The sequence below is a fragment of the Macrobrachium nipponense genome, chromosome 1 (assembly GCF_015104395.2).
Source record: "Macrobrachium nipponense isolate FS-2020 chromosome 1, ASM1510439v2, whole genome shotgun sequence".
Classification (NCBI taxonomy): domain Eukaryota; kingdom Metazoa; phylum Arthropoda; class Malacostraca; order Decapoda; family Palaemonidae; genus Macrobrachium; species Macrobrachium nipponense.
The window spans coordinates 53,919,713-53,932,040 of NC_087200.1; the positions used below are offsets into that span (position 1 = coordinate 53,919,713).

The window sequence follows — 12,328 nt, forward strand, 5'->3', positions numbered from 1 at the left end:
TGAAAAAACAGTCAGATCTCAAGGCCAAGATTGACTGAGCAAGTGATGAGAAGGGAAGAGCAGCAGTTAATCATGAAGGTATTAGAAATGTCAATTACAGAACAAAAACAAAAAAAATCATGGAGAGGGGAAAGGTGAAATTCAAGACAAAATAGAATTTCAGGCTAAAAGTGCACAAGACAAAAGAGAGTGGAGAGGATTCATTAAACATCTACATCCATCATGATTTTCACAGACATAATAATGTTAATGATAATGATGATGATGAACAAGTGAAATTCGGTGTTCCAGTCATTACCCTTACAAAATTAAAAATTAAAACATAATAACTAAATAGATAAGGAAAAACAGTATCACGAACAAACTTACCCAAAATTTCTCTGTAGTGTCATTAAAAGGAAGCTCTGTTATAGAGAACCCAGCAGCTTCTAAGAACTCCTTTGTGCCATCTATTGGTTCTATTCTCTCCTGAAATGCTTTATTACTAATGCGAATCTTGCGGAATTTTTCCTCCGTGGGATTTGATAAGATATTTTCTATATATTTACTGAGTGTTTCTATGCATATATTCACCTGCAATAAAGAGGAAGTCAGTATACTGTAAATATTTCAAGCAAGTTTTCTTTACACTTTAGTCAAAATATGCTATGAAAGTAACAGCCAATATTCTTGAAACACAGATGCTGATGTTTGTGGGAAAAATGCCAAAATAATTACATGAGTCAAGATATTCCTGAATTTAGACTTTACAAGTTTATCTTTTTAATAATGAAATGAAGACTATCTATGCTGCCATTTTTTTTTAGTACACGACCATTTCATTCCGTGCGGGGGACCTTCTTAACACAGACTTTTTCAGACAATACAGCAATTCTAGAACCTTTTAGCCTTCTCCCTTTCAACAACCACAAAAAGGACATGTAACAAGCATATAAGGGTAGAAAAACCATCATTTGGGTCAAAAATGACAAATTTTTAATCAATTTGTATTTTTCATAACTAACAAACCTGAGGTCTTAACATAAGGATAAATAAATGCCAGCTGGAAACCGGTAAAGCTAAAAAATTGTGCACACAAGGGACTATTGGTATCTGTGCTTGGTCATGAGTCATGTGAAGCCACCCACATACCCCTCTTTAATTCGTGACCCTGTTAGTCATTCTTCCAACCCAGGTTAGTTGTTAGAGGGGTGGTGAAAGGTGGGCCTTAGTATGTTAAGACCTCAGGTTTGTTAGTTATGAAAAATACTTTATTAAAAACTTGTCATTTGTTCATATATGAAACAAACCCTTGATCTTAACATTAGAATAGACTTACTTTTGGTGTGAGGTACGTACTATTAACCAATTGGAATTTTGCCACCTTTGATCAGTTTTCTGAATAACAGTATTCTAAGAAACAACTGACCAGTATTTCAAAATCTAGGACATATAAGAATATCATAGAGCCAGACTTCTGAGTTTCTATACAATGTCATAGTTCACTGCCTCTGAGGAAGATAAGAATATATGTTCTACTAACAAACCAATGTATCCACTTATGTAAGTTTGTTATCATTCCTCTCCCCCTTGCTAAAGAGAGGAATGTCTTGCTACTGAGGTATCTTACAATGATGATAATTCTAACAGTATGGCTACTTCACTAACCTGTATCTTGCCCGTTCCAGCTTATGATGGTACTCTCTTCTTACTGTCAGGAGTAAAGAAGGAGAAATAAATCTGAAAAGGAAGGAGACCAGTTATCTCATCCATTGCTCATTCATGCTATCATCTTAGACAAAATAATAACTGACCCGCCAGGGGTGACGGATGAGTTACACAATTTGTTGAGCAGCCACCAAAGGACCCAAGGAAAACGAGCCCAAGGACCTCTAGGCAACATCCTTTATGTACAGGAAATTGAAAGTGATTTGTCGTAACAATGAACCATCTCTCAAAATTCAATGAACAGCCGCTTTCCTAAATTGCCCAATATGAGTTCATTCCTCTAAATGCCACAAGTTTTTGCCTTCCCGCCGTCATCGGACTCTCTTGTTTCTGTTGAATAGGACCCTTTGGCACTTCTTTCCTGACTCGGCCTGTCCCAACGAAAAGTCTTCATCAACCAACATGTCGAAGAAGCACAAGGTTCTGACAGAACCTCGCCATTAAGCGTCCAAGGAACTGTGGGTAAAATTCTTCATGTAGAACATGAAAATGGTTTGATAGTCACGAACCAACATTCGCGATCATTTTAACAGATATGTTCTTAATTGTCATAGAGGAACATATTCCTCTGATGACATTCCCTTCTTTGACCCAACAAGGAATTTCTGACCACCCTTCCTTTATTTGGCTTGTGTTCACCTAATGTCTACCACATTTGCATTCCAGGTGACAGAGTCCTTTAGATAACCATGGAGTACTTGACAAGTCAAAGCCGGCACTTGTGAAGGTTGCTAACACAACCCTACACCGTAATAATCGTGAAAAAACAGAGGCATATCTGTCATCATGGCCCGTGAGATATTGACTCATTACCCTAATTCTGTGGCTAATTGGAAACTATTGTTCCCAACTACTTTTGAATTTACATCAAAAGCCTGGCCATTGAGTACTACTCCCACTCTACCAGGGTCAGAGGGAAAACAGTTTCCCAGATCAGTTTCCTGTAACATGACAGACGTATGGGCTTGGTAGTACTCCAGTGAGTCTACTCTGATAGAGTATGTTTTCACGTAGTAGATCAGAGTTTCTTACGTGAACAAGACAATTCAAAGCTCTTGAGCCATCTGAAGATTACCCAGTGTGAAGTGATATCCACATTCAAGCTGACCTAATCACCAGTCAGATGTGTATCCCCATACCGGTAACTACAGAGAGACTTTCCTCTGTTCTGACAACAGATCCACAAGATCTTTGTCTACTGAGAGAAAGCCTTGAATGGACAGAAACCTCCTTTATAAAAGCAGTCATGGCAGAAAACTCATTTTGTATATGTGGGACGAAGAACTCAGAAGTCGTCTTACATCTGAGTTGATACTCTTCCCACAAAATTTTAGAACTGTTAGTTTGAAAAAAGATGCTGGACAAAATCCAGGCCTGAGCTATTAATTCTACCTATTGGTGGTACCTCTTCGCAACACGAACCTGGTAAAGAGGGTTGTGCTAAGATGAACTTTATCTGTCACTCATCTTGGGTCCTCCTCACAGGACATGATGGAACAGGTAGAACGGAAGGCCTGCGTAACCTCCGGGTTGTTCCCAGTATCCTGAAAGGAATACTCGGCCTGCTCAAAAGGCAAGAACCCTGTAGTATACGGATGATATCATAGGAAAACTGAAAGGAATGTCCTATGATAATGTATTCTACTCAGACACGTCCTAATTATCCTACTGCCCAAGGTATTACCCTGTTAAACAGGGCAGGGCTCACCCTGCCAAAGGAATGTTACTTTCCAACCGTGAAACATCCTATGCGATGATCGGTTACAATGTACTGACATATGTTCAATATGTTACTTTCCAAAAGAGAAACCCTATGCTGCCAGAAACCACCATGGTGCCATTCTTGAGCAATATAGCACAGAATTGTAATCAACCTAACTTGACCCAATCTCAAACTCTTGAAGAATGGGAAACTACCAACCTTCCTTTTCCAGAACTCATGAAGTTTAATGACCTGCTTCAGTAAACTGAAGCTCGAACCCGGTAGGCTAGGTTCAGGACTTCATGTCTACAATACTTAGAAACTAGGTCAGGATGGAAGAGACCTGTTCGAAGGTGCTAGGTTAGTCTTGCAACCAACCACTTAGACTAAGCTAAGTAGGTATGGTCAAGTTCAAAATTTAAGTTGGCAAGATCTGGTTTAAACTGGCTTGGCTAGGTTAGGCTAAGCTAATTCCTCCACCACTTAGGCTAGGCTAAGTTGATAACGGTAGAATTACGCTAACTAGTCTAGGGTAAAGTGGTCAAAGAAAGTTCAAACTAGATAGGCTAGGCTAAAATCACAACTACCCGCTAGGCTGAAGTGGTAAATGTGTTCCAGACAGGTAGCCTAGATACTAGTCTATGTTCGACTAAGCTAAGAACATTACTAATCAGACCAAGCTAAGATAGTAAAGGAAGGTTCAAGTAGTCAGACCATGCTAAGTCATCCACCCATTGTTAGACTAGGTTGATAGATGCATGTCGCAACTAGTTATCCCAGGAGTTAAGCTAGGCTAATTAAGGAATTATACCGGTTAAACTAAGATAGTAAATGCAGGTGCGAAAGCTAAGACCTCAACCATTTGCTAAGCTAAGTTGATATATGTAAGCTCGAACTAGGTTACATGTATACTCGAACTATGGTACATGTATACTCGAACTATGGTACATGTATGCTCAAACTAGTTAGTTTGGCCAGGCTAAGCTGAGAACTACCACTCAGATTAAACTAAGATAGTAGAGGCAGATTCGGACTAGCTGGCGTAGGCTACGAATTTAACCCTAGTTAGGCTAAAAGGTATGACTGGATTAGCTGGGCTATAGAATTCTAGGTTACAAGTGCACTACTTAGGCTTGGGTACCTAAAATGGTGAAAAGAAGTTCCACCTTCTTGTGACTTAGTTTTCTTCATGGTCTATACTCCAGTACCTCACTCAATGTGTAGGTCTGAATCTTAGTTAATGGATACCTATAGAAACCAATTCTACTCCTAACAAAAACCTCTGTGCCATCAGAAACTGAAATGTGTTTTGTGAGTTATCGTTGACAGGAATGGTTCCCCATTACTTCACTGTAAAGGATCCAGCCTATTGACTAACTATAACTATTTGTCTAAGAGTAGAAGTGTTTGCTCAATATTCTTAGACGAACAAACCAGATTGTACTAAAACGATAAAAACAAGGGAATTCTTCTTACTTGTAAAAGTTTGAAGTCTTGGGTCAACCCAAAGTCTGTTAATTCCCACAATGCATACTGTATGTGATTACTGGATGAATCCATTGACTGGTCGTGATGGGCGCAAACATTGGTAGACAGCAAGTGAATGTGGCTGATGCATGGGCCTTACGGCTGTCAAGCATTGTGTGCGTCGTAAAACTATAGGCTATATACTATGACCTTTCTCGTTCTCATGGTAACCAGTCGCCATAGTTCTTACTAATGCTTTCTACGCTGGTCACCATTTTCACAGTAGCCTCCTATGACCATCATAGTCCTCACAGCCATCATAGTTCTTATGTTCATTATAATTCTCATGGCTGTCATAGTTCTTACGGCCGTCATAGTTCTTACGGTCGTTATAGTTCTTATGACTGTCATAGTTCTTACAGTCGTTATAGTTCTCATGACTGTCATAGTTCTTACAGTCATTATAGTTCTCATGACTGTCATAGTTCTTACAGCCGCCCTGGTTCTTATGTCCGTCAAAGCTCTACAGCCGTCATGGTTCTCACAACCTAGGCTATCACTGAACCATTGACAACCTGAACGTCAACTGTCTAGAGTAGACTGAGCTAATAATTACTGCTTGAGCTGCCTTCTTTGGAGGGATGTGACAGTCCTCAGCAAGAAGACGCAAAGAAATAATTCTTCTCCACTTGACACAGGGACCTGATAGAATACCCTTATATTCCAAAATTTAACTGGAGCACGCACCAGCATTACTGCTTATCCTACGAGAAAAATCAAGAACACGACGATGATGACGATTCATGTCTTCTGTCTCGTGTGTCTTTTCAATTTTCCTTCAAAAACTTTCACAATTCTACATAAGTGTGTGCTCCTGAAATGAAAGCATAGTTATATTGTCATAACTAAAGACGAGAGGCTGGCAGCAGTAGGCTGTCGTGATGTCATGATTGCCACCATTTTGATAGCGGTTTGGCTATGTCGTCATCATGCTTGATGGAAAGCCTGAGGTTGTTGATGGTACACTTGCGGCCAAGACAAAGAGACCCAAAATGCTGCAAGCATTGTTACTTTTACAAGGATGTGACAGTCCTGGCTCAAAGATGAAGAAGAAATTATTCTTCTCCTCTTGGCATGAGGATCAGTCACAAAATCCCTGATTCGAGCGTACCAAGCTTCCTTCCATCAGTCCTTGTTCAACATTTACAACTGGTACTTTTTGTGCTTTCTTATAATAGGGATGTGACAGTCCTGGCTCAAAGATGGAGAAGAAACTATTCTTCTCCTTTTGGCACAAGAATCAGTCACGAAGTCCCCAACTCGAGCGTTCTCCAATTCTTCACAGCCACACTAGACCAAGGTTCCATCAGTCACTTGTTCGACATTTACAACTACTTCTTGTGCTTTCTTATAATAGGAATGTAACAGTCCTGGCTCGAAGATTGAGAAAAATCTCTTCTTCTCCTGACACGAGGATCAGCCACGAAGTCCTTATTCTCCAACGATTGATTGGAGCACGCTCTGGCGTCAATGTCACCGAAGCTTGTTGACGCCTAAGCGGAAGGAGAAGGAAGAAAGACTTGCGTCTTTTTCACTAGTATGTTTGATATTTCTCTTAATGCTTGCAATTTCTCTCAAAAACGTGTCACCAAATCAGAAATCGTAGTTATACAGTACTCTTGTGCATCGAAGAAGCAAGAATGGAAGCACGTCTCTGTGCAGGCCACAGCTGTGACGCCATGTTTATGACGTCACTGAGCATCCTGAATGTGATGTCAGCACTTGACAGGAAGCACAAGGCTGCTGTTGTTATTTCTGTAGGCATAGCAACCTCAACTCAAAAGGCTGAGGTGTTGTACAATCTGCTTCTCTACAGATGTCGAAGTATTCGACCGCCATTCAGTGCAGATCAGGGTAGAAGGGACATCCATAGCGAGGGGTCCCGGAGGGAAGAGCGATATCATACAGCAAACCAATTGCCCTTCTAGGGTTGGTACTCCTGATAGGCCTAAGGCCGATCGCACACCACCATCAACTCTGCCTCCGTATCTAGAACGAAAACAAGATGGTGATGCACAACCCCTCCCCGCAGGGAAAGGAGCACAATTAGTTAAAATTACCTCCAAAAGCACCTGATACATCCAAGATATGAATCCATAGGCGAGTCATATGGTACTTGTGAAATAGCAAATAGTACAGGTGGCAAAGTAACTGGATCTGAACAGTTTCTGCACCTTCGATCTACTAACTGTTGGATGTGGCTCTGGATATCTGGGCTTTTATCTGCTTCCTGTGATCTCCGGGAAATCTTCTCGAAGCATGAGGAGGCTCCATATTTGTAAATATTGCCCGGAAATTCCACACGAAACAGATTCAAAACAAATGGGGCAAACTAAACCGGCATTAAAAGGACGGAAGCAAAACACGTCCTCTCTTAAAGGCGGTAAGAAAATAACTAACAGGGTCACGAGTTAAAGAGGAGTATGTGGGTGGCTCCACATGACTCGTGCCCAAGCACAGATGCCAATAGTCTCTTACGTACACAATTTTTTAACTTTACCGGTCTCCCGCTGGTGCTAAGTTATTTATCCTAATGTTAAGACGGAGGAATTCTTTCGTTTATGAACAAATAACACCTGAATCTTCTGAATAAAAGGGTAAAATAAAATTTGAGTGAATCTTAAGCACTTATAGTATTTGAATACATATGTGACAAAATCTTTTCTAAGATTCCACCCTTAAGAGAATAGCAGATGTTATTCAAACCTGAAACAAAACATACAGGGGCCTTGTAAAATTCTGTCGAGCAATTTTCATAATAAATTTGCAGTTACACAAATGAATAACTATGAAGTCGCACACACATTACCTTTTCTTTATTTTTATTACAAGTGTGGATGATAAGGCAAGAAGAAACACCCTTGTCTTCTTCAACTTGGCTAAACAGAAATTCCCTGATCTCTTGTTTAATTTCATTGTATGTGGCAATATCTGGTCCTGAGAAAATAAAGCATTAAAGTTAGATGCGTTTTTTTTTTTTAATTTGGTTGTCAAACATGAATTAAAAGGTTTACCCTTTATTCTTTTCAACTTAAGGGGACCGTCCGCTATGTTGTGTAGCATTTTTTTTTGTTTATTATACAAAATACATAATTTCCAAATATGTTTTAGATATATATAATACCTTCATCATACAAAAATTTCAAGTCATTTGAGCAAAAACTTTTAGTTTTATTAGCAAAAATTATTATTAAAAAAAAATTTAGGTAGCGATTTCTCTGGTATGACATCAGTTGTATTGAAAATCATACCATAAAAACTACTTTATATACAGAATATTTCTGTGAACAGAATTTTCATTTTTTATTTTTTTTATGAATTTTTTTTTTTTTTGTCTAGGCACTCGAAAAAATTGTAAAAAAAGAAAGAAAGAAAAAATTGGCTAACAAGGAATTATGGGATTTTTATTCCTCTTTCCAATGGTATCTTTCTAAAATTGGATAATAACCCTTAAACACCGAAGCGGTAAAAAATCAAAAACTCCCCCGAATTCCGGAGCCGGTTTTGAGTGAGCGCGGAAGCGGAAAAAAAAAATAATTTTTTCAAAAAATCACAGCGCGCTTAGTTTTGAAGATTAAGAGTTCATTTATGGTTCCTTTTTTGAGATTTGTCATTGCCTGAAGTTTAGTATGCAATCAATACGAGAAACGGAAAAATAATATCATTATCATATGTAAATAATGCGATATATGGTAGCAAAAAAAAAAAAAATTCATACATAATTGTATTAAAATCACGCTGTGCAAAAAACGGTAAAAGCTAACGAGTTTCTTTTTTTTCGTTGTATTGTACACTAAATTGCAATCATTTTGATATATAATACATTGTAAAACAATAAAAGCAACACCGGGAAAATATTATCACAAAATTATGTACGAATTCGTAACGTGCGGACGCAAAAAAATATTTTTTTCAAAAATTCACCGTAAATCTCAATATTGTTCTAGAGACTTCCAATTTGTTTCAAAATGAATACAAATGATTGAATATTACGATACTGTAAGAGTTTTAGCTCACAATTGCGTTTTTCGACCATTTCGGTAGAGTCAAAGTTGACCGAACATGGTTTTTTTTCTATTTATCGTGATTTATATGCAAATATTTCGAAAATGAGAAAAGCTACAACCTTCAAATATTTTTCCTTTTATTTTACATGAAATTGTGCACATTTTCATATATAAAAACTCTATGAAATACCTAATATGAAACGGAGCAAATTTTCCGAGAATTCGATGTACGCAATTCGGAGATTTATGGCGGAGAATCCGCGCGCGGAGGGAAGGAAAGTTTTTTCATAAATTCACCATAAATCGAAATATTGTGCTAGAGACTTCCAATTTGTTGCAAAATGAAGGTAAATGATTGAATATTACTAAAATATAAGAGTTTTAGCTTACAATGGCGTTTTTCGACCATTTCGGTAGAGTCAAAGTTGACCGAACGTAGTCTATTTATCGTGATTTATATGCAAATATTTCGAAAATGAGAAAAGCTACAAACTTCAATTATTTTTGGTTGTATTCTACATTAAATTGCGCACATTTTCATATATAAAACTTTATGTAACGGCTAATTTAAAATGGTGCAAACATTACCACAATCGCACGTATGATTTTTTCGGAAGAGTTACCGCGCGGACGTAAGGAAAATTTATTTTTTTCATAAATTCACCATAAATCGAAATATTGTGCTAGAGACTTCCAATTTGTTAAAAAATGAAGTTAAATGATTGAATATTACTAAAATATAAGAGTTTTAGCTTACAATTGCGTTTTTCGATCATTTCGGTAGAGTCAAAATTGACCGAAGGTGAAAATTTGTCACATCATTTTTTATATGAAAATATTTCAAAACTGATAAAAAGCTACAAACCATGGGTTGTTTTTAGTTGTATTGTGCATGAAATTGCGCACATTTCCATATATAAAACTTTATGTAACGGCTAATTTTAAAATGGTGCAAACATTACCACAATCGCATGTATGATTTTTTTCGGAAGAGTTACCGCGCGGACGTAAGGAAAAAGTTTTTTTCATAAATTCACCATAAATCGAAATATTGTGCTAGAGACTTCCAATTTGTTGCAAAATGAAGGTAAAAGATTGAATATTACTAAAATATAAGAGTTTTTAGCTTACAATTGCGTTTTTCGACCATTTCGGTAGAGTCAAAGTTGACCGAATGTAGTTTTTTTCTATTTATTGTGATTTATATGCAAATATTTCGAAAATGAGAAAAGCTACAAACTTCAATTATTTTTGGTTGTATTCTACATTAAATTGCGCACATTTTCATATATAAAAACTTTATGTAACGGCTAATTTAAAATGGTTTGCAAACATTACCACAATCGCACGTATGATTTTTTCGGAAGAGTTACCGCGCGGACGTAAGGAAAAATTTTATTTTTTTCATAAATTCACCATAAATCCAAATATTGTGCTAGAGACTTCCAATTTGTTAAAAAATGAAGTTAAATGATTGAATATTACTAAAATATAAGATTTTGTTTTAGCTTACAATTGCGTTTTCGATCATTTCGGTAGAGTCAAAATTGAACCGAAGGTTGAAAATTGTCACATCATTTTTTATATGAAAATATTTCAAAACTGATAAAAGCTACAACCAGGGTTGTTTTTTTAGTTGTATTGTGCATGAAATTGCGCACATTTCCATATATACTGTAACGGCTAATTTTAAAATGGTGCAAACATTACCACAATCGCATGTATGATTTTTTTCGGAAGAGTTACCGCGCGGACATAAGGAAAAAGAAAAATTTTTTCATAAATTCACCATAAATCGAAATATTGTGCTAAAGACTTCCAATTTGTTGCAAAATGAAGGTAAAAGATTGAATATTACTAAATATAAGAGTTTTAGCTTACAATTGCGTTTTTAGACCATTTCGGTAGAGTCAAAGTTGACCGAATGTAGTTTTTTTCTATTTATTGTGATTTATATGCAAATATTTCGAAAATGAGAAAAGCTACAAAACTTCAATTATTTTTGGTTGTATTCTACATTAAATTGCGCACATTTTCATATATAAAACTTTATGTAACGGCTAATTTAAAATGGTGCAAACATTACCACAATCGCACGTATGATTTTTTCGGAAGAGTTACCGCGCGGACGTAAAGAAAATGTTATTTTTTTCATAAATTCACCATAAATCGAAATATTGTGCTAGAGACTTCCAATTTGTTGCAAAATGAAGGTAAATAGTTGAATATTACTACAATATTAGCGTTTTAGCTTACAATTGCGTTTTTCGACCATTTCGGTAGAGTCAAAGTTGACCGAAGGTTGAAATTTTGGCACTTATCGTTATTTATATAGAAATATTTCAAAACTGATAAAAGTTACAATCATGACTATTTTTTTGTTGTATTTTAAATGAAATTGCGCACATTTTCATATATAATACTTCATGTAACGGATAATTTAAAACGGTGCAAAAATTATGTCAAAGTGACAAAATAATTTTTGAGATGTGTCACTGATACTTTTTAGTGCGATAAGAAAGAAATTCGCGCTTGCGCACCTGCGTAACGATTGTAAACAAAACAACGCCTTGATCCGTGAACTCCAGCATCCCCCAAAAGGCGCGTGATTCAAAAGTTTTCGACTGGTAGGCCTATAAGTATTTTCCGCGAATTTTTAAAAAAACTTTTTGAGCCGACGTATGGTACGTCCATTCGGAAATCGGGGGAGATTTTGACTCGACGTTTTAATACGTCCATTCGGCGTTTAAGGGTTAAATAAAACCGAGTAATGGCTACCAACATGCAAATAAGTATGTTTTGAGTTATGAGCTCCCAAACCTTTGCTATGTAAATTTTCATTTTTTCTTAGAAAAGTCAAAACAACATTATTATAATTACTTTATTTGTACTTTTATTGTTGATTTCTACATCAAGGATCCTGGTCCTCCCCATAAAAGTGGTATTAATACCCTAAGCGTGACACGAGACAATGATGTTGACGGCGTGACATGAGACAATGAGGGAGCTGATAACAACAAAATTTTCGTGTTTTTCTTTCAGCACACTCCTGGCCTTTGCTAATTTTGCTAGCCTTAGTTGCTTAGTAGCCTTCTTGATCTTAGGTAACTTTGGCATTGCTTTAAGTTCACTAGGAAGTTATAAAAACAACGTAAACAGCCAGGAAACAAACGCATGTGCATGTAACCACTCTGATGTCTGTGGAGTAACCGAGTTGTTCTCTTGAGTGAAGTTGAGTCTCGCCTGAAACTTCCCAGAGCTCTCACACTACCTTTCATCGCTGCCAGACATATGAGAATTTCGAAACAAATCTGAAAAAATTGCTGTATATATGAAAAAATAAACACGCTAAGACGATCCTGTCAAATTCAGTCATATAGACGAC

At 36.9% G+C, this 12,328-nt stretch overlaps 1 protein-coding gene across 1 annotated transcript in view; it reads right to left on the reverse strand.

Annotated features, from left to right (window-relative positions):
* The window catches only part of LOC135219308 (UBX domain-containing protein 6-like), a 159,713-nt gene that overhangs the window by 32,092 nt on the left and 115,293 nt on the right, over positions 1-12,328 (reverse strand). Inside the window, exons 4-5 of the mRNA XM_064255967.1 lie at positions 7,746-7,873; positions 370-573 (exon numbers count right to left, since the gene is read on the reverse strand). Coding sequence (XP_064112037.1) covers positions 370-573; positions 7,746-7,873 — 332 coding nt within the window. The remainder of the gene's footprint in view (positions 1-369; positions 574-7,745; positions 7,874-12,328) is intronic.